This window comes from Mytilus edulis, chromosome 10, assembly GCF_963676685.1.
Source record: "Mytilus edulis chromosome 10, xbMytEdul2.2, whole genome shotgun sequence".
Classification (NCBI taxonomy): domain Eukaryota; kingdom Metazoa; phylum Mollusca; class Bivalvia; order Mytilida; family Mytilidae; genus Mytilus; species Mytilus edulis.
Genome location: NC_092353.1, coordinates 44,504,491 through 44,529,184, shown reverse-complemented (window position 1 = coordinate 44,529,184; position 24,694 = coordinate 44,504,491). Strand labels below are relative to the sequence as shown.

The window sequence follows — 24,694 nt, the reverse complement described above, 5'->3', positions numbered from 1 at the left end:
ATTAGGGAATTCCATTTGCATTTGATTCAAATTCAATTCGAGTTGAATGTTCTTATGACAAGGCATTAGAATATTAAGAAAATAAGCATATCAGATTCTTCATTCTACTTGGCTGCTGGTATAATGCTAAGGTTCTTTTTTTTCATATTTACACCCTTACAGAAGTATTTCGAAATTAGTTGAAATCCATAACAATTGTTTTTCATTTACTTTTTTCAGCCTAGAAGAGTAGCTGCTATAACTGTATCACAAAGAGTTGCTCAGGAATCTGGTACCCTACTTGGGCATTTGGTAAGTGATGGATCATAGTTGAGTTTATATATTTTATTTGCTGAATGGTGTTGGTGATGTACAATAATTTTTGACAAGTTTTAATGACATTCTTGCCAATAACAAGATAAATCATAGAAAAATTAAAACACAGGATTTTGTTGTAAGATTTTTTGGAAAACAGTTCTATTTTTAAAGCAATTGCTTTTATGCCGTCGCGTATGGCCATCTTTGTGACCCAGATCAGAGACTCCGCCCAGATCAAGCCATAGTATTTTGTTTAACAGGCTCCTGGTCAGTCATTCTTTAACACCTATGTATGTTTTCTAATGCAATACATAGCTTGAAACTTTAAAAAAAAGTTAGTGGATTTAAGAAGTTTCAGAATATGTTCTTGTAGATGTATTTTTGTATTTAAAGGGTCAACCGTTTGACTATCAAATAACATAGAAGTCCGAGTGAAAAAAAGTACATTTTTATAAATGCGATTCCGTTTTCCGCCGTTCGTACGATGTTTCAACAAAATATGGATTCATTTCAGTTGTTGATTTAGTATTGAAAATTTAACTGAATTATCTCCTAATAAATACGGTTTTTTATGTTTAATTTGTGTTTCTTTAAGAGGTCAGGTGCTCTTGTTCATTCATAAAATTATCGTTCATTCATACGTTTATCGTAAAATCAAAATCACTACACAGGTTAATGCGTAGTGTCAAATTATTACCTGTAATCTAAAAATAGACAAACTTTATTTGCGCAAATAATTTAGCGGAACGAAACCCTTGTTGAAAACACATAACAATAAGTTTGTTTTCCTTTTCTGTCAAAACTCCGTAATATTTATCGATCACCTTACTAATGAAATGGACCCGTCCAAACGTAGTAGATGCCAAGTCGGTCCAGATGAAGAGATATTTACAATTTGGAATTTTCTAGTTTATTAATACATAGATTGAAAAAAGTACGTCTTTTTAAATATCATGATCAAAACTGGGTTCGCATAACAAATGTCAGATGAAACCATTATCCTCGTCTTTTCAGTGAACAAGTCTACTACGTTTGTTGACACTCGACGGTCCACCGTGTTAGCAATTTTATTTCACATGTTTTCGAAATATTGAAGATCATTTTTTGCAATGTTTCCTGAAAATTGATAAATATCAAAGCAACGTAGAGCTGTTTGTTCTTGTTCGTGTAATAAAATGGAGAATGGAAATGGGGAATTTGTCAAAGAGACAACAACCCGACCATAGAAAAACATACAACAGCAGAATTAAGGTCACCAACAGGTCTTCAATGCAGCGAAAAATTCCCGCACCCGGAGGCGTCCTTCAGCTGGCCCCTATACAATATATATACTAGTTCAGTGATAACGATTTAATGTCATGTTTGTCTGTGATGACCCCCCTTTTCGGGATTGCATGAGAATTGTAGTTATCTCGTACCCACATGCACTTGTTTCTATCCATAGGAAGGTCGACTATCCATATAAAACTATTTATATGGATAATCGACCTTCCTATGGATAGAAACAAGTGCCTGTGCTCGTGACACATATCAACTGAGCAATAATGTTTGGAACTTAGTTTTAAAAATGATGACAAAGTAACATTATGAAAATATTTTTATTAAGCTGAAATATACATTTATTCTTTACATGTTTATGTCTTGTAAGATATTTTATTTCTTTCCCGTTTTTTAACATTTGCGTCTGGAAAGTTGAAATGTTTTAACTTAATCATTTGTGTTAATGGTTAAATATAAATTAATAATGAAAATTGTTAAAATTAAATCAATAAAGGAAATTATTGCCAAGGAAGTTACAAACACTACCAGGGGATAATCCATGATGATTTCTTTTTGAGTTATATGTTTCAGCACATGTATATTTGACCCCAACTTTAGCCTGGTAAACGGGTTGTCTCCTTGTGAAATATAAAACATATTAAAAAGGACTTTCTGCTAAAGTCTTTTATTTATATAAAGTTAAAACCTTCTTACTTTTAAGTAGACAACACTCATGTCAGGTTTAATTCTTGTATATATGTGGATGAAAAATAAAAGTCCCAAACATTAACATGGCAGCAATTGCTTTTACAGCCTTTAAGGCTTTGATTTAGTTAATTGTACATTTTATGCCATAGCAAAGGGGGCATTAAGTTTCTCGCTTGTCCCTCTGACAATTAGTTTCCGTTCTCTAATTTTACTATGCATCAACCAAATGTTATGAACTTATACACAATGCTTATTACATGAAAGCAAAGCCTAGTTTGAATTGTGGTTGCATCACTTTAACCATTCTCTAGTTATTCCCCTGTACAAATGGAAGTATGGAAGAGGTTTTCGTTTCCATTCTCTAAGATTAGTTTGTGTCAACCAAATGTTGACAAAAATAAAAGTTGTGCACAATGGTAATTACCACATAACTCGGATCAAGTACAAATTTGGGTAGCTTCACTTTTACAGCTCCTGAGTTATATCCCTTTATAACATTTGACACAATTCCCATTTATTTTATATATATAAAGGAGAATACTGTCAAAACATTAATATTAATGTTTAGAAGAACATTAACGTTTATGTATTCTATATTTATGTGTTGCATGTGTTTAATGATGCATAATTTCAAAGGGAGATAATTCATAAATCTTACCAACTGTATGCAATTAATCATTTAAATTTTATATATTCACAATTTTGATTAAATAGAAAAATATTTGTGGTGTTTTAATGATGTCAGGAAATGTACTGTAATTGACTTTGGGACTATAACCTACCAGAGATCAAGGTGAAATTACGTAACATGTCACCATGAAGCCCTTTAATAGTCAGCATGGTTGGTAATTTTTAAAAATAGCATTTTGTATATTACAGGTTGGGTACTCAGTAAGATTTGAAGATGTCACATCAGAATCTACCAAAATTAAATACATGACGGATGGTATGTTACTCAGGGAATCAACATTAGATCCACTTATGAAGAGGTGAGTGGTCTGTTATAATAAGTCCTCTCCTGATGAGACAGTACCTTCTGAGGAAGCTAATGTAGAATTAAATCAACTATAAACAGTATCCGTCATAGTGTTAAGAATTGCGCTAAAGTTAAAAGTACCCTTTTGTGTCGTCATTTTATTGTGATTTTGATAATGATATTGAATAGAAAGTGATAATGAATATGTTTTATTTATATTTGAAAACATGTGAATTAAATAAGAATGATTGATAAATGAATATATACTTGCAGGTATTCAATAATTGTACTAGATGAAGCTCATGAAAGAACAATTCACACAGATGTCTTATTTGGAGTTGTTAAAAAGGCACAAAGAGATCGAAAAAAGAAAGGACTGAAGCCATTAAAGGTTTGTTTTAGTTTGTCCTTATTGTATTAACAATTCATCCCAACTCACAGTTTTACAAACACAAGTATGTCTTTGACATTTCCATTGTTTTGATTATTAATTTGTATGCCCCTTCCGCTTGGTTTAAGAGGGCATGAAATGTTACCTGTGAACCCTTGGCTGTCCTTCTGTATATCTGTGTACCAGTTCTGTTTCCATACTCTAAATTAAGTTTGCTTCATGCATTCTTTTCCCCCAACACACTCTTCTGATATTTAGTTCCCTGTTGATGGAAACAATTTAAAATGAAGCATTACTTTATTTATTGTTTGAATTATACTGTCATCTTTATTTATGAGGATGATGTGGCTGTGAAGGTGTGTGATGTCAAAGGTTTCTAGCAGAAAGAGGAATAAAAGTCCTAATAAAAAAAACTAGCTTTGGAGCATGTCTAATTATAATTGGACAGACAATTATCATATTGTTTGATTGCTTTTTACACCCCTGCCTAGTAGCACACCCTCTAACTTTACTTTTCCTCAATAATTACTTGTTGTTAAACTTATGCACAATGCTTTTTAGTGCTAAACACAGATTTGTTCTTGGTTGGTGTAACTTACACTGTTCTTGACTTACAGGGCTTTCCCTTGAAATTGAGAAGGCTCAATTAAAATTATAGGGGGCTGTTACATGCGTTCGGCGAAGCTGGACGCCCACCAAGCTGTAAGCTTGGTGCCTTACGGCAGGGGGTCTGGGGGCCACTGAAGACCCCCAGAAGCTCTGGCATAAATAGAGCAAAATCCTGCATTCTCGCAATCTCCTGGCACCTAATTTCATCTTTCAAATGACCATTTTTTATGTATGAAATTAAAGAAAGAAAAAAAATCTCAAAGAAATATCATTTTTTCTTAATGTTATAGTTTTTTATTTTTATTACCTTATGCTTAAAATTCAGTTACTTTTAAAGGAGTTTTATTTATAAAATAATCCGGTTTGTTAGAAAACTTGATCGATTTATTTTGCATAACTATGTGCATTTGTAAACAAATGACCCCCCTTTTCTCTCTAAAGACTGTTACGCGTATTTAAATCATACAATTATTTCTCAGCATTGACAGAAAATTGATATATCCTTTGATTTTCTCTTTTTTTGTAAACTGATCAATAAGTCGGATACATAAATCATTTGGAAATGTTTTCATTTGAGGTCGAGTCGACAATATTCTACTTTCGTTTTTGACCTTGATTCTCTGAACACCATGTGGGCTTTGAAAAATGAACTTCAAAAGATACTGTGTTCCAGATTCTGAACAATATGATCTACTACACTTTCTTTAATTTGACTGATATTATTCCATAACATAAGATTGTCATCCTATCTGATTGTCTTCACGTTTTAAACGCCAAAAAAAGCCAACGAGTTAATGACCATCGGAACGTCTCTATTGTTATCGTTCAATGACCACCGGAACGTCTCTCTTGTTATCTTTGAAAAGAAACGATGCATTCTGACTTTAAATAGACAACCAATCAGTGACCTGAATTCATGTGAACTATATTTAGCCCAAGGTAAACACTGACTTTTCATCCCTTGTTTATCTTGACCGCGACTTTGCACAATACGTCTCTCGGCTGCCTGTAAACATTTGAAAAACTTATTTTTTTCTTTTTGAATTTATATTTTTGTCAGTAAAGTAGCCGGCACTTGAAGCCACCGCAAACGGCGGATTTCTGCCGGCTACCGGCTTCAATGGAAAGCCCTGGACTTAACCCATAAATGTTTGATATTGAACCAAGGATCACTCAAACACACAAGCAGTCTCTACTGGAAACATACTGAAGCAAGTTTTAAGGAAAACTAAAAGTCAATAGGTATGAATTGGTATATTGACTATTTATTAGAAGGGATGTTTGTGTCCCATAGACACATACACCTTTATTTTTATAGAGCAAGTGTTTACAATGGACAATATGCATACATATCATGCCATCCTGGGCAAAATATATCAGTAAATGTGATAACTTTTATATCAATATTTTCTCAACAAGTTCAGCATGTATATTTTTATGTATTATAATTTTTGACTTTTCAGATAATAGTTATGTCTGCTACAATGGATGTTGATCATTTCTCTAATTACTTCAACAAAGCACCTGTTTTATACCTGGAAGGTAGACAGTATCCAGTACAGGTAAGAATTCATTGTTTATAAGAGCTATTTTCCTAACGCATGTGTTTTAAAGGTTAGGTTGGCTGGCTTGCTTTGTTTATTTAAATGTTTGCTCAAGTTTTGTTATTCAGATTGATATCTGAAATCAATAGATAGACAAGGCTTAAGAGTGTATACTGTTAATATTGGAAGCTTGAGCAAACATTTATACAAACTAAGCAAGCAAGCCAAGCAAACCTTTAACCTACCTGCATTAGGGAAATAGCTCTAACTTGTAAGTGAATGCAACTTTTGTACTTTGGTTGCATTGTAGAGGTTTCATACTAAATGTCTCTCTGAGCTTTATAGATTATATGAACTTGCATAAGCTGTATAAAAGTCTATCCATGAAACCCATTCATGAAAATATTACATTTCTTTCTGATACTTTGTAAAAAATGATGTAATATTTATTAAAAATATAAAATTATTGTAAAAGAGCTCTGAAAATGATTTTTTTTTGTAACAAAAAATAGCTTTGATGTGTAGGTACAAGTATGAAATTATTTCTTTTATAGGCATGAAATAAGTTGATAAATATCTACAGTAAATTCATAAGTGACTGAAAAAAATTTCTGATCTTAAATGTTACAATTATTGTCTGATCTGTTTCAGTTGCTGCAATGTTGTAATGAAAATTAACCGTTGAAATTTATACTATTCCTTACATAAAGAAATTTTGTATATAAAAAAAAAAATCTGATTACACATCTACATTTAAATGAGTTTGTTTTACATTGTAGGTATTCTACTCCACAACAACTCAGTCGGACTATGTTATGGCAGCTGTTGTTACACTATTCCAGTTACATAGAGACCATCCACCTAAGTGAGTTGTCATGTTTATAAATACCGTCATTCATTATTGTTCATTGGACACCATTTTTTTTTGTGGATTTCAAGGTTAAAACCAATTAAAATGTTCAACAATAACAAATTTTCTATAGGCTTGTATGCAGACTTTGGTAAATTGAAGAAATGAAATATCCACGAAAATAAAGGAATCTTGAGAAAACTACTGTAAATTTAGAAATTATTGTGATTTTATTTGTTGCAATTATGAAAAAAATCCTGTTCAATTCATATAAAACATTTCAGAATGCGAGTTTTAATTATTGTGATTACAACCCTGTTGCATTTTTCGCAATGATAAAAACATTGCAATAATTTCTGAATTTTCAGTATTATGCAAGATACTATCTGACATCTTGATTAATTTTTTTTTCATAATGGTTCTTAATTTTGAATTTACAGCCAAGATGTGCTGATATTTATGACTGGTCAAGAAGAGATTGAGTCAACTGTCCGGTGTATACGAGATATATCTAAAGACATGGTAGGAGAAGGGCCACCATTAGTTGTCTGCCCTTTGTATGCTGCACTACCATCTCATCTACAGTTAAAAGTTTTCAATAAAACACCTGAGGTAAGGGAGTCATTATGAGAATCTCAAAGTAGTGAATTTAGATAAATTTTAAATATTTGACCAATAATGGCAATTATTACATTGGTTGCAATGAATAACATAAAATTTCACATGTGAAATAAAAGTGTATATGTCACTCCTCTGACTTCATTCAACAAATGCGCTGTCAAGAATTTGATATTATTGGATAAAAACAAATTGTGAATGCTTAGAAAAAGATACAGTTCCTTACATTTGCTACATTTATTTCATAAAAAAGCCATTACCCAATGTAATAAAATGAATAACTCATCAAAGAATTTAGATATCGAAAAATATTCAACTCGTGATCAAACAAAACACTGATAATTAACTCATGCGCTATGTGCATTCATGAATTTATGTGTTGTTCGATCAATCATTGATTGCTATTTTTCTCTATTTGAATTCTGTAAATTAACATGACTAATTTTTTGGCTACATGTAAGTTGTTGAACTGTATTATTGGTGATATTGTTAGTGTTTGTATTGTACGTTTGTTATTTATTTATAATTTAAATGACATTTGATTTTAAAGGGATCCAGAAAAGTGATAGTGGCCACTAATATAGCTGAGACATCTGTGACCATACATGGCATCAAATTTGTGATAGATACAGGAGTTGTCAAAGCAAAGTAAGAGTCAGCGATATCAAATATGTCAATCTGTTATACATAATGGCTACCTTATCTGCATTTCTTCAATTACAGATTTCTCATTGCACTAACCATGGTGAGAATAGCAAAATAAAAAAAATGTAACTATGATTTGTATCAATAAAATTAAAATTGTAATTTACAAAGACTGGAAAAAATATTGGTAATTTTATGATTTTGCTGCTTTGAAATCATGATGTTTCGTCTATGCAATTTATATTTCCAATATTAACATTTGTAGGTATTTTTGCCAGCAAGCTACTATATGGTAGATTATTAATAGTATTGATTAACTTGTAAGATGTTAATGCACACAGCAAACAAAAAAACCTACAAGTATATCATTTGCAGGGGCTGCTCTGGCTCCCAAAAAGTTGGAGCCAGAAAAATCGCCAGCTCCTATATTTTGTCACCAGTTTTGAAAACTTGGAGCAAACTTTAGAACCAGCTAGAGTCTTTATTTCTTCTACAAAAAATTAAGCAATGTTCAATTTAAATTTCTTATGCACTGAGCCTGCACTTTACATCATTTAACATGTAATACTAAGTAAGTTATTGCATAGAGTTTATATACATACAACAACACAACATGTGTGTATTTCCTATGTAGAAGAATATAAATTAGCTTATGGTCTGTATATTCTACAGAATAGAGAAAATGTCTTTGAATTAAAATATAAAGTATAGAGGGTAATTGAATAAAGAAAAGAAAATAAGAGGTGTTTAAATTTACAGAATAGTGAAAAATTTGTATATAAAAAGAGAATACAGAAAAAGACTATTTTTTTTATACAAAAGGTATCCTAGCCATCCTGCTACTAAGACCCTCTTTAAGCTTGTCTCCATGCAGAATTTATTTGCCATTCTATAAACTGAAGGGTAAAACTTGGATATTTAATTTTCTATAATTAGTTATATAATCTTGTATAAAGAAGGGGCAATAACTTGATAATAGATGTAAACTCAAATGATTTGAAATATTGTCATGAAATTCAGAGTCAATATTATTTGATTTCAGATTGTACAATCCTAACAGTGGCCTTGACCTTTTAAAGGTTGTGAGAATTTCAAAAGCTCAGGCTCTACAGAGGACAGGAAGAGCTGGGAGAGAAAGTTCTGGAACATGTTATAGAATTTATACAGAAGAAGAATTTGACAGTTTTAAGAAAAATACTGTACCAGAAATCCTCAGGTATTTTATGTCAAATTAGATTTTGTAATTTTGTACATGTCAACATATAAAAGTGTATACTTCCATTCAATTCAGACTTGTGTTTATCTTATTTTTAGCTCACCTGGCCCGAAGGGCCAAGTGAGCTTTTCCCATCACTTTGCGTCCGGCGTCCGTCGTCGTCGTTAACTTTTACAAAAATCTTCTCCTTTGAAACTGCTGGACCAAATTTAACCAAACTTGGCCACAATCATCATTGGGGTATCTAGTTAAAAATTTGTGGCGTGACCCCGCCTACCAACCAAGATGGCCGCCATGGCTAAAAATAGAACATAGGGGTAAAATGCAGTTTTCGGCTTATAACTCAAAAACCAAAGCATTTAGAGCAAATCTGACATGGGGGTAAAATTGTTTATCAGGTCAAGATCTATCTGCCCTGAAATTTTCAGATGAATCAGACAACTCGTTGTTGGGTTGCTCCCCCTGAATATGTAATTTTAAGGAAATTTTGCTGTTTTTGGTTATTATCTTGAATATTATTATAGATAAAGATAAACTGTAAACAGCAATAATGTTCAGCAAAGTAAGATTTACAAATAAGTCAACATGACCGAAATGGTCAATTGACCCCTTTAGGAGTTATTGCCCTTTATAGTCAATTTTTAACCATTTTTCGTAAATCTTAGTCATCTTTTAGAAAAATCTTCTCCTCTGAAACTACTGGGCCAAATTAAACCAAACATGGCCACAATCATCATTGGGGTATCTAGTTTTAAAAATGTGTCCGGTGACCTGGTCAACCAACCAAGATGGCCGCCATGGCTAAAAATAGAACATGGGGGTAAAATGCAGTTTTTGGCTTATAACTCAAAAACCAAAGCATTTAGAGCAAATCTGACATGGGTGAAATTGTTCATCAGGTCAAAATCTATCTGCCCTGAAATTTTCAGATGAATCGGACAACCTGTTGTTGGGTTGCTGTCCCTGAATAGGTAATTTTAAGGAAATTTTACTGTTTTTGGTTATTATCTTGAATATTATTATAGATAGAGATAAACTGTAAACAGCAATAATGTTCAGCAAAGTAAGATTTACAAGTAAGTCATCATGACCAAAATGGTCAGTTGACCAATTTAGGAGTTATTGCCCTTTATAGTCAATTTTTAACCATTTTTCGTAAATCTTAGTAATCTTTTACAAAAATCTTCTCCTCTGAAACTACTGGGCCAAATTAATCCAGACTTGGCCACAATCATCATTGGGGTATCTAGTTTATAAAATTTGTCCAGTGACCCGGCCAACTAACCAAGATGGCCGCCACGCCTAAAAATAGAACATAGGGGTAAAATGCAGTTTTTGGCTTATAACTCAAAAACCAAAGCATTTAGAGCAAATCTGACATGGGTAAAAAAATTTATCGGGTCAAGATCTATCTGCCCTGAAATTTTCAAATGAATCAGACAACCTGTTGTTGGGTTGCTGCCCCTGAATTGGTAATTTTAAGGAAATTTTGCTGTTTTTGGTTATTATCTTGAATATTATTATAGATAGAGATAAACTGTAAACAGCAATAATGTACAGCAAAGTAAGACCTAAAAAGAAGTCAACATGACCAAAATGGTCAATTGATCCCTAATGAGTTATTGGCCTTTATATAGTCATTTTTTTAACAATTTTCACAAAATTTGTAAAATTTTACTAACATTTTCCACTGTAACTACTGGGTCAAGTTCATTATAGATAGAGATAATTGTAAGCAGCAAGAATGTTCAGTAAAGTAAGATCTACAAACACATCACCATCACCAAACCACAATTTTGTCTTGAATCCATCTGTGTCCTTTGTCTGGTATTCGACACAGGCTCTTTAGAGCCTCTAGTTTAGTATTTAAAAGGCAAATTTTTCGGTTTTTCCATTTGAATGGTTTTACACTAGTAATTATTTGGGGTCCTTTATAGCTTGCTGTTCGGTGTGAACCAAGGCTCTGTGTTGAAGACCGTACCTTGACCTATAATGGTTTACTTTTATAATTGTGACTTGGATGGAGAGTTGTCTCATTGGCACTCATACAACATCTTTCTATATCTAGATTTATAAATGAGTTTTAAACAAATGATACATAGATATCAGTATCATGTTATATGTATAATCAATAGCAGCATGTATTTTTGTATCTTCAGGTGTAATCTGTCCAGTGTTGTGCTACAGTTACTTGCCCTTAGTATCATGTTATATGTTTAATCAATAGCAGCATGTATTTTTGTATCTTCAAGTGTAATCTGTCCAGTGTTGTGCTACAGTTACTTGCCCTTAGTATCATGTTATATGTTTAATCAATAGCAGCATGTATTTTTGTATCTTCAAGTGTAATCTGTCCAGAGTTGTGCTACAGTTACTTGCCCTTAGTATCATGTTATATGTTTAATCAATAGCAGCATGTATTTTTGTATCTTCAAGTGTAATCTGTCCAGAGTTGTGCTACAGTTACTTGCCCTTAGTATCATGTTATATGTTTAATCAATAGCAGCATGTATTTTTGTATCTTCAAGTGTAATCTGTCCAGTGTTGTGCTACAGTTACTTGCCCTTAGTATCATGTTATATGTTTAATCAATAGCAGCATGTATTTTTGTATCTTCAAGTGTAATCTGTCCAGAGTTGTGCTACAGTTACTTGCCCTTAGTATCATGTTATATGTTTAATCAATAGCAGCATGTATTTTTGTATCTTTAAGTGTAATCTGTCCAGAGTTGTGCTACAGTTACTTGCCCTTAGTATCATGTTATATGTTTAATCAATAGCAGCATGTATTTTTGTATCTTCAAGTGTAATCTGTCCAGAGTTGTGCTACAGTCACTTGCCCTTAGTATCATGTTATATGTTTAATCAATAGCAGCATGTATTTTTGTATCTTCAAGTGTAATCTGTCCAGAGTTGTGCTACAGTTACTTGCTCCTGGTATCATGTTATATGTGTTATCAAAAGCAGGTATATTTTTGTATCTTCAGGTGTAATCTGTCCAGTGTTGTGCTACAGTTACTTGCCCTTGGTATCATGTTATATGTGTAACCAAAAGCAGTTATATTTTTTGTATCTTCAGGTGTAATCTGTCCAGTGTTGTGCTACAGTTACTTGCCCTTGGTATCATGTTTTATGTATAATCAATAGCAGCATATTTTTTTGTATCTTCAGGTGTAATCTGTCAAGTGTTGTTCTACAGTTACTTGCCCTTGGTATCTCAGACATTGTTAACTTTGATTTTATGGACAAACCATCGATAGAGGTACGTACTGCATTTTTTGAGTTTGAGTTCAGTACTAGTTTATTAGTCTGGTTTTGTCCAGTTTATTTCACAGTTTTTAGCTCACCTGGCCCGAAGTTTGGCCAAATTTAACCAAACTTGGTCACAATAATCATTGGGGTATTTAGTTTAAAAAATGTGTTCGGTTACCCGGCCAACCAACCAAGATGGCCGGTATGGCTAAAAATAGAACATAGGGGTCAAATGCAGTTTTTGGCTTATAACTCTGAAACCGAAGCATTTAGAGCAAATCTGACATGGGGTTAAATTGTTTATTAAGTCAAGATCTATCTGCCCTGAAATTTTCAGACGAATCGGACAACCCGTTGTTGGGTTGCTGCCCCTGAATTGGCAATTTTAAGGAAATTTTGCCGTTATATGGTTATTATCTTGAATATTATTATAGATAGAGATAAACTGTAAACAGCAATAATGTTCAGCAAAGTAAGATTTACAAATAAGTCAACATGACCGAAATGGTCAGTTGACCCATATAGGAGTTATTGCCCTTTATAGTCAATTTTTAACCATTTTTTCGTAAATCTTAGTAATCTTTTACAAAAATCTTCTCCTCTGAAACTACTGGGCCAAATTTTTCCAAACTTGGCCACAATTATCTTTGGGGTATCTAGTTTAAAAAATGTGTCCGGTGACCCGGCCAACCAACCAAGATGGCTGCCACGGCTAAAAATAGAACATAAGGGTAAAATGCAGTTTTTTGCTTATAACTTAAAAACCAAAGTATTTAGAGCAAATCTGACATTTGGTAAAATTGTTTATCAGGTGAAGATCTATCTACCCTGAAATTTTCAGATGAATCTGACAACCTGTTGTTGGGTTGCTGCCCCTGAATTAGTAATTTTAAGGAAATTTTGCTGTTTTTGGTTATTATCTTGTATATTATTATAGATAGAGATAAACTGTAAACAGCCATTATGTTCAGCAAAGTAAGATTTACAAATAAGTCAACATGACCGAAATGGTCAGTTGACCCCTTTAGGAGTTATTGCCCTTTATAGTCAATTTTTAACCATTTTTCGTAAATCTTAGTAATCTTTTACAAAAATCTTCTCCTCTGAAACTACTGGGCCAAATTAATCCAAACTTATCTACAATCATCTTTGGGGTATCTAGTTTAAAAAATGTGTTCGATGACCCGGCCATCCAACCAAGATGGCCGCCATGGCTAAAAATAGAACATAGGGGTAAAATGCAGTTTTTGGCTTATAACTCAAAAACCAAAGCGTTTAGAGCAAATCTGACATGGGGTTAAATTGTTTATCAGGTCAAGATCTATCTGCCCCGAAATTTTCAGATGAATCGGACAACCCGTTGTTGGGTTGCTGCCCCTGAATTGGTAATTTTAAGGAAATTTTGCTGTTTTTGGTTATTGTCTTGAATATTATTATAGATAGAGATAAACTGTAAACAGCAATAATGTTCAGCAAAGTAAGATTTACAAATAAGTCAACATGACCGAAATGGTCAATTGACCCCCTAAGGAGTTATTGTCCTTTATAGTCAATTTTCAACAATTTTTATAAAATTTGTAAATTTTTACTAACATTTTCCACTGAAACTACTGGGCCCAGTTCATTATAGATAGAGATAATTGTAAGCAGCAAGGATGTTCAGTAAAGTAAGATGTACAAACACACCAACATCACCAAAATACAATTTTGTCATGAATCCATCTGCTTCTTTTGTTTAATAGTCACATAGACCAAGGTGAGCGACACAGGCTCTTTAGAGCCTCTAGTTTTTTTATGCCCCCGCAACTTGAAGTTGGGAGGCATATTGTTTTAGCCCTGTCAGTCCGTCTTTCCGTCCCATTATGGGTATATAGTTATTCCGCATAACTCCTCCTACAGTTTGAATCCTAGGTAGTTTTCACTTTGATGTCTTTTTATGCCCCATTTATGGGCATTATATTTCTGGTCTGTGCCTCCATTTGTCTGTCCATTCATTCGTTCGTCCGTCCGTTCGTCTGTCCTGCTTCAGGTTAAAGTTTTTGTTCGAGGTAGCTTTTGATAAAGTTGAAGTCCAATCAACCTGAAACTTAGTAAATATGTTCCCTATGATATGATCTTTCTAATTTTAATGCCAAATTAGAATCCCATTTTCACGGTCCACTGAACATAGAAAATGATAGTGCAGGTTTCAGGCTAAAGTTTTTGGTCAAGGTAGTTTTTGATGAACTTGAAGTCCAATCAACTTGAAACTTAGTAAACATGTTCCCTATGATATGATCTTTCTAATTGTAATGCCAAATTAGAGTATTAATCCCATTTCCACGGTATATTGAACATAGAAAATGATAGTGTGGATGGAGCATTTGTGTGCTTGGGACACATTCTTGTTGTACATTATATAAATGGTGGGCATGTGGTCAGGGTTTTGATTTTTGCGGCTACTGCGGCGGCGTAAGCTAACTTCTTAAGAGCTTTATAATTAGAAGGTGGAAGACCTGGATGCTTCATACTTTGTATATGGATGCCTCATGTTACGAAGTTTCGGTCAGTCACATGTCCAAGGTCCTTGACTTCATTTTCATGGTTCAGTCACTACTTGAAAAAAAAGTTAGAATTTTTTATAATGTTAAATTCTCTCTTATTATAAGTAATAGGATATCTATATAGTATGTGCGTACCTTGCAAAGTCCTCATGCCCGTCAGACAGTTTTCACTTGACCTTAACCTCATTTCATGAATCAGTGAACAAGGTTAAGTTTTGGTGATCAAGTCTATATCTCAGATACTATGACTAATAGGTCTAGTATATTCGGTGTATGGAAGGACTGTAAGGTGTACATGTCCAACTGGCAGGTGTCATCTGACCTTGACCTCATATTCATGGTTCAATGTTTATAGTTAAGTTTTTGTGGTTTGGTCTGTTCTTCTTATACTGTATTCAACAGGTCTACTATATTCGGTGTATGGAATGATTGTAAGGTGTACATGTCTATCTGGCAGGTGTCATCTGACCTTGACCCCATTTTCATGGTTCAGTGGTCAAAGTTAAGTTTTGAGTTTTGGTCTTTTTTTCTAATACTATATGCAATAGGTCAACTATATTTGGTGTATGGAAATATTTTATGATCTATATGTCAGTTGTGCAGGTTTTATTTGACTTTCACTTCATTTTCACAGTTTATTGCTCAGTGTTAAGTTTTGGGGTTTTGGTCTGTTTTTCTAATACTTTAAGCAATAGGTCAGTTATATTTGTTGTATGGAAGAATTATTAGTTGTACATGCTTGCCTGGCATGGTTCTTCTGACCTTGACCTCATTTTCATGGTTCATTGGTCAATGTTTTGTTTTCCTGGTTAATGTTAAGTTTATGTGACAGTTGTAATAAAGCCTTATATTTAGGACTATCAACATAATATCAATGATTAGAAAAGAAGGCGAGACATTTCAGCTTGTGCACTCTTGTTATAAATATTTGCTCTTTTGGTAGATAGTTGAACTTTTTTGGAGTATTAACTTGCATAAGAGGAGCACTTCCAGATAACTCTTCATAGTTTGAATGCTAGGATGTTTTCACTTATCTGAACTTTTTGTATTTTAAAATAACACTCTGCATCTGCGTAGGGGTGGGGTGGGGGGGCATTGGTCTACTATTACATTGTCATTGGGCTATTACATTCTGTAGTTCACATTGTCATTGGTCTACTATTACATTCTGGGGCTATTACATTCTGTAGCTCACATTGTCATTGGTCTACTATTACATTGTCATTGGGCTATTACATTCTGTAGTTCACATTGTCATTGGTCTACTATTACATTGTCATTGGGCTATTACATTCTGTAGTTCATATTGTCATTGGTCTACTATTACATTGTCATTGGGCTATTACATTCTGTAGTTCACATTGTCATTGGTCTACTATTACATTGTCATTGGGCTATTACATTCTGTAGCTCACATTGTCATTGGTCTACTATTACATTGTCATTGGGCTATTACATTCTGTAGCTCACATTGTCATTGGTCTACTATTACATTGTCATTGGGCTATTACATTCTGTAGTTCATATTGTCATTGGTCTACTATTACATTGTCATTGGGCTATTACATTCTGTAGCTCACATTGTCATTATCTATTATTGCATTGCCATTAATCTGGAATAACATTGTTATAAGTCATTGATTACATTGTTTTTTTTCCCACAGTCATTGATAGGTGCAGTTCACCAGTTGCACAGTTTAGGAGCAGTCACTAAAGAAGACTGCATTAAGGTTTGTGTATTTTTATTCATTTCAGAAACAAATAATGATTTTTTCATAAAAAAAACCACAGTTTGAAGAATTATTTTTGTCTGACTTAGGTTACAATACATTTCAGATTTCGGTTATTTTATTGCTTAAAGTCATAAGAAACGAGTGACCGGTGAAAAATAATGTTCTTCCAATTCTTGAACCAATGCATACAAACTTAGTCTTCTGTGCATGAATTTATCATTTTTTTAGTGTAAATTTCGTATAATCATCAATTTTTTTTTCAATCGGTCAGTGTTGTGAACATATGGTAGGTAATTAAAGTTCGTGCTTTGAAGCCGAAGTTTAAAGATTGTCACCCGTTTGTCAACAATTGACAAAAAAATCAGATAATAGTTTATTTTAAGGACATCCATGCGTATTGTGATCACCGGATTTTTACGAGATGGGTCACACTGAGGTCACTTTGCATACAGAAAATATGTCGGGGGAATTGCTTCCTGGAAGGAAGCAATAAAAATAAAGTAAACTTCTTCTAAATATGAATAAATTTAAGAATTTTCTTCAGAAAAAAGTTTATATACATAAGTTTTATAATGAAATCTATCCATTGAGTTATTAAAAAACATATGCATTATTGTTTTGATTTGAGGTTTCTTATGACTTTAATAAAATTATGTGTAAAATTATTTTCATGCTTTTTGGTCTATGCATCATCTGACACATATTCTTGTTTTTAACTTTACCATTTTATATGATTATTTTAGTTGACACCGCTTGGTAAACAGATGGTATCATTTCCATTAGATCCCAGACTTTCCAAAACAGTACTGATTGCTAAAGACAATCACTGCTTGTAAGTTTCAGTTCATTAGTTTTGTAAAGAAAGAATCAACGTTTATGTTATTTCTGAAACTTTCAGTTTAACAGCTTATTTATCACAACTTTACATCTGGTTAATTGTTTCAGTACATCATATTATACAATTACAAGGGACTCATTGAATTTTTTTTTTCAACACTTTATATCTGTTATAATATTTAACTATACAGAATTACCTCAATAGAGGGTCAATTTTAATGATATTTGAATCTTAAGAATACCTGAGATATACTTGTATTTATTATGCCTCCTCCATCTGTCTGTTGTCCCAAAATTGGTTTCCTTTCTCTTACTTTAGTTTGCCTCAATCAAATGTTATGAAACTTATATACAATGCTTACTTTACAAAATATAGATCAAGTATGAATTTAGGTGACGTTATTTTTGCTGTTTTAGGGTTATGTCCCTTTACAATTGGAAAAATTACTGAATTTTTGTTTCATTTCTCTACTAAATATTATGAAATGTATATATAATGCTTATTACCACAAAACTCAGTTTAACCCTTTCACCGATAGCTGCCCAGACAAAAGCTACTCTTGAAACGATTGCTTCCCTGGCTACTGTTACTCAAGTGGGAGATCTTCATCATAAATGTCAATAAAAATTTGTCTGTTGTTATTTGTGTCTTTATTTCATTCACTAACACCATGTTCACAGTTTTGTTCATGTTTTGATAATTTTTTCTTCATAAAATATTCAAATTTTCGGCATTATCTAGGTGAAATTCTCAAATTTCTGCTCTCTGACCCAAAATCGTAATTTTTTAACCCAAAACAGGAAAATTTTGAAAAATTTAATGAGGCTGCACAAATTCCTTACACCGAACAATGTCTGTTCCAAGTGTTTTGTACTTAAAACGACATTTTATGTAAAAAAAGTATACTAGTTTGGCTTCAATTCTTCCATATTTTTTCAAAAAAATGTTCCCTCATTTCAAATTCTCGTAAAGTCTGTAAATTTCCTCTGACTGACACGGTTTTCAACAAACAGAAGCTCCATGTTTACACTTTAATCTGGGTATTCAACAAAAAAGATAACTCGTGTTTGCACTGTTTTGAGCGGGAAATATAAAAGAGGTATTCCGATCCCGGTAAAACGCGACTCATTGTCAGTTGTCTGAAGCGTGAATCCTGGTAAACCGGGATTCATCGGCGAAAGGGTTAAGTTCAAATATTGATACAGCCACTTTTACATTTCTTGAGATATGTCCCTTTATATCTGTGTCCCTATGGTTACATTTTTTTTCTGATTAGACATGTTTGTATGTTGTATTGCATATATTTAAAAAGGAGTTGAAGTATAATAAACATAATGTGTGTTGTAAGATATGTACCAGGCATAGATTACCTTATCCGTATTTGGCACAACTTTTTGGAATTTTGGATCCTCAATGCTCTTCAACTTTGTATTTGTTTGGCTCTATAAATATTTTGATATGAGCGTCACTGATGAGTCTTATATAAATGTAGACGAAAAACGAAAATATTTACAAAGAATCTAGTATAAGAAAAATGGTTTTTTTTTTAGAGAAGAGATATTGAGTATTGTGAGCATGCTGTCAGTGGATTCTGTTATGTTTACACCACAAAGTAAAGTAAGTTTTCATTGGTTCTTTAAAGGTTCAAAGTTTAAATAGATTTGCCAGATTATCTCCATAGTTGGGTCCATATTGAGGTGCTGAAGGTAACAATATTTACCTGAATGTGCTAGAAATTTCAAATGTTGAAATACTGTAAATTCAGGAATTTCATTTATTATTGTGATTTTGTCATTTTCAACTAAAATGCGATTTTAATTTTTGCGATATTGAGAAAAAACCTGTTCAATTCATATCAAAATTTTCAAAATTTGAGTTTAAATTATTGCGATTATAATAACCCTGTGGCATTTTTTGCAATAATGATAAAAACATCAGAATTATTTCTGAATTTACAGTAAAACAAATCTCAAATTTTAAATGTTGAAATAAAACAGATCTTAAAGAATTACTGATTTTTAATTTGTATATAATTTCATAATAAAGATGTTTCATTTCATTTCATCATTGTGATTGGCAGACAACAATCTTGTAGTTTTGTGTACTAATAAAAGTGACATTCATGTGCTCTTAAATACAACATAATATCAATGTGTAGGAATATATACAAAAAATCAACAATAAAGCTTAATTTGACATGTAATATCTTGGTTTTAGTCTTAAAATGTAATAAGATTTGAATGCTTTACTTTCTTGAAAGCATTGGCCCTGCACACACTTAAAGTATGATATACAGATTGAGATTAAGGGGGCTCGCGGGTCTAAATCAATTTTTTTTAATTTAATATAGGATTTCCCTATATTTCTCTATAAATAAACTTTTCTTATACTTAATAGAAAAATGAAATAAAAAAATGGGGTCACCTTTCATTTACGCTCACAATCTACCTTCGAAAGAAGCATACATTTTTGTTAATGTCCTTTTTTTCTGTTGAACTAATAGGAGAAATAGCGGTAATATCGAAACAAAAAAAGAACTAAATTACAGAAATTGCTTAGATTTTACAATTATTTAGTTTATGTACAGCTTATTCGAAAACAACAATAAAAAATATAGGTCACCGATGAGTTAAAAAAGATATTTCAATTTTAATACCAAAAAAAATGGCATTTTTTGCACCAAAGGGAGATAATTTGGAGCGTTTTCAATGATACCTACAGTTTAAAAGTCACCTGGGGCCAACACGAATTGATTTTTTGGAATGATTTTTGTACCATCAGATAAAGTAACAACTACTAAAGGTAATGAATAAAATTTGTAATGAAAAATAAATGTTTAATTTTTTTCTAAAAATCTTATACCCGCGAGCCTCCTTAAGTCAGCACTTTTAGTCCTCAATAGAATTAATAAGAATATATTGATTATTTAGATATTTACAATAGAGAATTTGCCTAGTGTGGATTCATTTATTTTCGTGGGTACCAATTTTCGTGGATGAAGTTAAACTTACATGTTCATGGATATTTAATTTCGTGGTATGGCGAAGTCTGCACACAAACCCTAAGAAAATGTGTCATTCGTGAAACATTGAATTTTGGGTTTCAACTGTTACCACAAAATCCCCGAAAATTGGTATCCAACGAATAATAATGAACTCACAGTATAAGTACTCTGTATCTTATTGTTTTTATGTTGTGATATAAAACTAGTCTGACTTCTATCATTATAGAGAGAAGAAGCCTTAGAGACCAGGAAGAAGTTTATTTCCAGTGATGGTGATCATGTGACATATTTAAATATTTATAGAGCTTTCAAAAGTGTTAGAGGAAACAAGGTTTGTTGTGCAGACTCTTCTTTTGTAAGGTGGGCCTCAGTGGCCAAGTGGTCTAAGTAGTTACTACTGTAATCACTAGCCAGTGAACATTGAGGTTGTGAGTTCAAACCATGCTTGTGTGGGCACACTAGGACTCCAATTTTAATTGACTAAGGTTGTCAGTTTCCCTTTCGAAGGTCATGTTTTTTCTTGGCGCTGCAGCTTCCTCCACCAATAATACCTAAACACAATGAAAATAGCTTAAAAGTGGCGTAAAAACATTAACAATCAATCAATCATTATTTAGGCGAGATCTACTGGTTACAAAGACAATTGGTTATCCAGAAATTCATGTCTTGTTAATGTAGGGAAACATCTCTTTTCAATTTATGAATGGAGTTTTTTGTTAGTGTGAATATCTCATGAATATAACCTTCATTGGACATCTATAGTCTGTTTTAACCATTATGCCAGAAACAAATATCTAAGTTTTTGTGCTCTTATTTCTGGAGGGGTGTTCAAAAAAAAATTCAACATTTAGCTGTCACATTGCACAAGTGTATAAACTGATGCATTCAAGTCATCAAGTCACAATATTGGGTAATTTTGAAATTTTGAAATGTATTTGGCAACTTTTTATTTCTGGTGCATTACATTTCTAAATAGGCTTATATCCATGATTTTTACTCCTTCACACATTTTCCATTCACATTTCACAAACCACCCTTCTTTGGCAGTTGGTTAAATTCTTGAGGTTTTCATTATAAAATCTGATATTATATATTTAATGTGCCTTTTTTTCATTACTAGGAGTGGTGTCATGAGAACTTTATAAACTTAAGAAATATGAGACTTGCCTTGGAGGTGAGGAAACAGTTACGTGGGATCTGTGTTAAATTAGAACTACCAATAGAATCATGTGGACAGGATTTCAGTGTTCTCAGGAAATGTCTGGCTTTTGGTTTCTTCATGAATGCCGCCGAACTACAGAAAGAAGGAGAATTTATTTCTGTAAGTCCTACATTATAGAGAAATTATTATCATACCCCATTCATTTCAATACAACTTCTTTTTTCTGATTGAGATTAGGATGCAGTTCAAACTTTGCTATAAGGAAAACTCACATTTTAATATTTTTGAATGACAGTTTACTTCATGTAAATATGTACTGGAATTATTTTAGTTGATCATAGTTGTTTTCAAATATTTCCAATAACAAAAAAAGATGAAAGCTTGTGTAGTCCTGATAGGCAGACACTTCAAAAATGACGATCTTAATTCCAGAAAACAAACTTTCGTCATATGAGTAATCATTCATAAGGTCAGCTACAATTTCTTAAATTGATTTCACTTTATATATTGAATACAATATTATTTTTTGTACTGTTTTAGCTGTCCAGTAGGAAACCAGTAAATATTCATCCATCCTCATCATTATTTATGTGTAAACCTGCCTATGTAATATATAATGAACTCATACAGACCACCAAATGTTATATGAGGTAAGAATAAGGCTTATAAAAAGATTTATCATACATTTAGTAGTAAATACAGTAGTTTTGAATATTTGATAAATAGCCTGCTGTTTAATCAGTATCACACATTTTTGATGCGCACCCTTTATTATACCCTTTATCACACCCCTACCCTTTATCGCACCCTTTATCAAACCCCAATTCATTTTTTTTTTTCATATTTACATAAACTCATTTTTAATTTATGAAAGCTTCTTTGGAAATATTTTTCCTCAAATATTTTTCCTGAAAATGTGTCCTAAATGAATAGTCAATCGGGCGTGACTCAATTTATTGAATGACCTCATTGTATGGCATGTAACGTCACAAACGTCAAGTTTTCATATTTCTGACAAACAAAATACAGCTATAAAAAAGAACTCAATGAAATACCATACGAAACACACAAAAAAATACAATAAACAAAATATCTTTAGCAAGCAAATTGTAAGGTAACCCAGGTGCTTCGGATACGTAATTGAGCAGTTCTTTAAAAGCTTTTAAAACAAGACAAAAGTAGAACTGAAGGTAACCCAGGTGCTAGGGGTCAGAAAGCAGTCCATATATACCCTCCTGTTGAAATATATGATTAAGCGTATAAAACATGGCAAAATCCGTATCACATGCCATATCACCCTTGACCAATATCATCCCTTGGGCCTAAAGGCCCTCTGGTTGATATTGGTATCTTGGGATGATACAGCATATGATACGGATTTTGCTATGTATTATTCTCTATATAATTGGTATGCTTCAACACAAATAAATCATGTGCTTGTTTCTTATCATGGATTCCTGTAATTTCATTGATACACATTTTATGGTGTAAATGAACTCATCATAGATACCGGGATTGAAATTTTATATTTGTGCCAGACAAGTGTTTTGGTCTATTCGACAGGGTTCATACGGGTCCTTGAATCCTGGAAAAGTCATGGATTTTTTTTATGGGGGAAAAAGGCTTTTAAAAGTCATGGAAAGGTATATTCATGTATTATTGCAACTGAAAACTATATGAACAAGAAGTTCTATCCAGTAATTGTAAATGAGACAGCAATCCAACAAAAGGAATTTTGAAAAATTTATTTCAATAAAGATCACCAAAGATTTGAATATTTACTGAATATTATTTTACCAAAGATTTGATACTAACTGTACATCATTTTATCTTTAATTACAGGGACTTAAGTGTAGTAGATCCAGAATGGTTGTATGAAGCAGCTCCACATTATTTCAGGAAAAAGAAACCTAAACCAGGATGATCTTCTTCACAGAGTATCTTTAGACTAGTGCAATAAGACAACTTCTTATGTCAGAACCAAAATGAATGAAATCTTGTATAAATGGGACATTCTTGCAGTGGGTATATTTATGATTGGAAATTGAAGATATAAAGAATGAAAGACAACTTTGTTCGTTATGTCATTAACAAAATGAATGAAATCTTGTATAAATGGGACATTCTTGCAGCAGGTAGATGTCTGAATGGAAATTGAAGATATAAAGAATGAAAGATTGATTTTGAAAGTTTACTGCAGTGACATACATCATATAGAGATCTAGTCATAGTACAACTAGTGATCATTTTATTGATTAATGTAATGTTATCAGATACTAGAAATTGGCACAACAGTTTGAAAATATTATTGTTAACAGGGACAGTTTGATTTTTATAGCTTGGATTCTTCAACAACATAATTTTGAAAAGTGCCTTGTAAATCATGTGTGTATACCTTTGCCATTGGTTGTTAATATGTTTTTGTTTAAGTTTATTTTACTTCTATATAAAATAAAAGTGAACATTATTTTTATTTCAATTTGTGATATGGTAAATCAAAACTAAAACAGATTTTGGTTTTAAGTAGCAAGTTCTGAGCACCAAGAAAAGTGATATGTGATTTATATGTGTTGCATTAGCTTCTTCTACCACCTTTTCACTCCTATATACATGATATACCAGTATGCTAAATTGATTATAGATGTGTTATGATTGTCAATGAAACAACAATTCACCAGAGTCAAAATGAGTTGGATGTAATCCCTCTAGGACAACATATGGCATTTTACAATGAAGAAAGCCCATAGCATATTTTCTACTATAAAAAGGCAGAAATTAGACAAAGCAACCAGCATCAAACACTGACAGGGTTGTAACTTAGGACAGGGACATGAATAATGTGGCAGTGTTAACATTTGTGCACCCATAACCCTCCTCTAACTTTGGATAATTGTGTAATAGTACAACAAAAGAACAAGCCATTTTACCCGAAAAACCAGTTAGAGCTTTTGTCATCACTTTGTGGCCTTGGTCTATTTTTCAATAATCTGTTGTTTAGTTTAAACATATTTTATTGTACAAAACAAATGGATTAGACACAAGTTTTTTC

The 24,694-nt window shown here is 32.5% G+C and overlaps 1 protein-coding gene across 2 annotated transcripts in view; it reads left to right on the top strand.

Annotated features, from left to right (window-relative positions):
- LOC139491276 (ATP-dependent RNA helicase DHX33-like) overlaps positions 1 to 24,107 on the top strand; it is a 29,513-nt gene extending 5,406 nt beyond the window's left edge. Inside the window, exons 5-21 of one of the 2 annotated variants that reach the window (XR_011656505.1) lie at positions 220 to 291; positions 3,145 to 3,254; positions 3,515 to 3,632; positions 5,705 to 5,803; positions 6,565 to 6,650; positions 7,076 to 7,247; positions 7,804 to 7,901; positions 8,941 to 9,114; positions 12,285 to 12,375; positions 16,573 to 16,638; positions 17,385 to 17,473; positions 19,030 to 19,096; positions 20,710 to 20,814; positions 21,604 to 21,804; positions 22,186 to 22,295; positions 23,488 to 23,670; positions 23,781 to 24,107. Coding sequence is in view for 1 of the 2 variants with exons in the window: in XM_071278829.1 (XP_071134930.1) it covers positions 220 to 291; positions 3,145 to 3,254; positions 3,515 to 3,632; positions 5,705 to 5,803; positions 6,565 to 6,650; positions 7,076 to 7,247; positions 7,804 to 7,901; positions 8,941 to 9,114; positions 12,285 to 12,375; positions 16,573 to 16,638; positions 17,385 to 17,473; positions 19,030 to 19,096; positions 20,710 to 20,814; positions 21,604 to 21,804; positions 22,186 to 22,295; positions 23,488 to 23,569 (1,740 nt within the window). In the remaining variant the exon portion in view is untranslated. Of the gene's footprint in view, positions 1 to 219; positions 292 to 3,144; positions 3,255 to 3,514; positions 3,633 to 5,704; positions 5,804 to 6,564; positions 6,651 to 7,075; positions 7,248 to 7,803; positions 7,902 to 8,940; positions 9,115 to 12,284; positions 12,376 to 16,572; positions 16,639 to 17,384; positions 17,474 to 19,029; positions 19,097 to 20,709; positions 20,815 to 21,603; positions 21,805 to 22,185; positions 22,296 to 23,487; positions 23,694 to 23,780 lie in introns of those variants that run through there. The other variant, XM_071278829.1, reaches the window with a different exon arrangement.
- Positions 24,108 to 24,694: the final 587 nt, after the last annotated feature.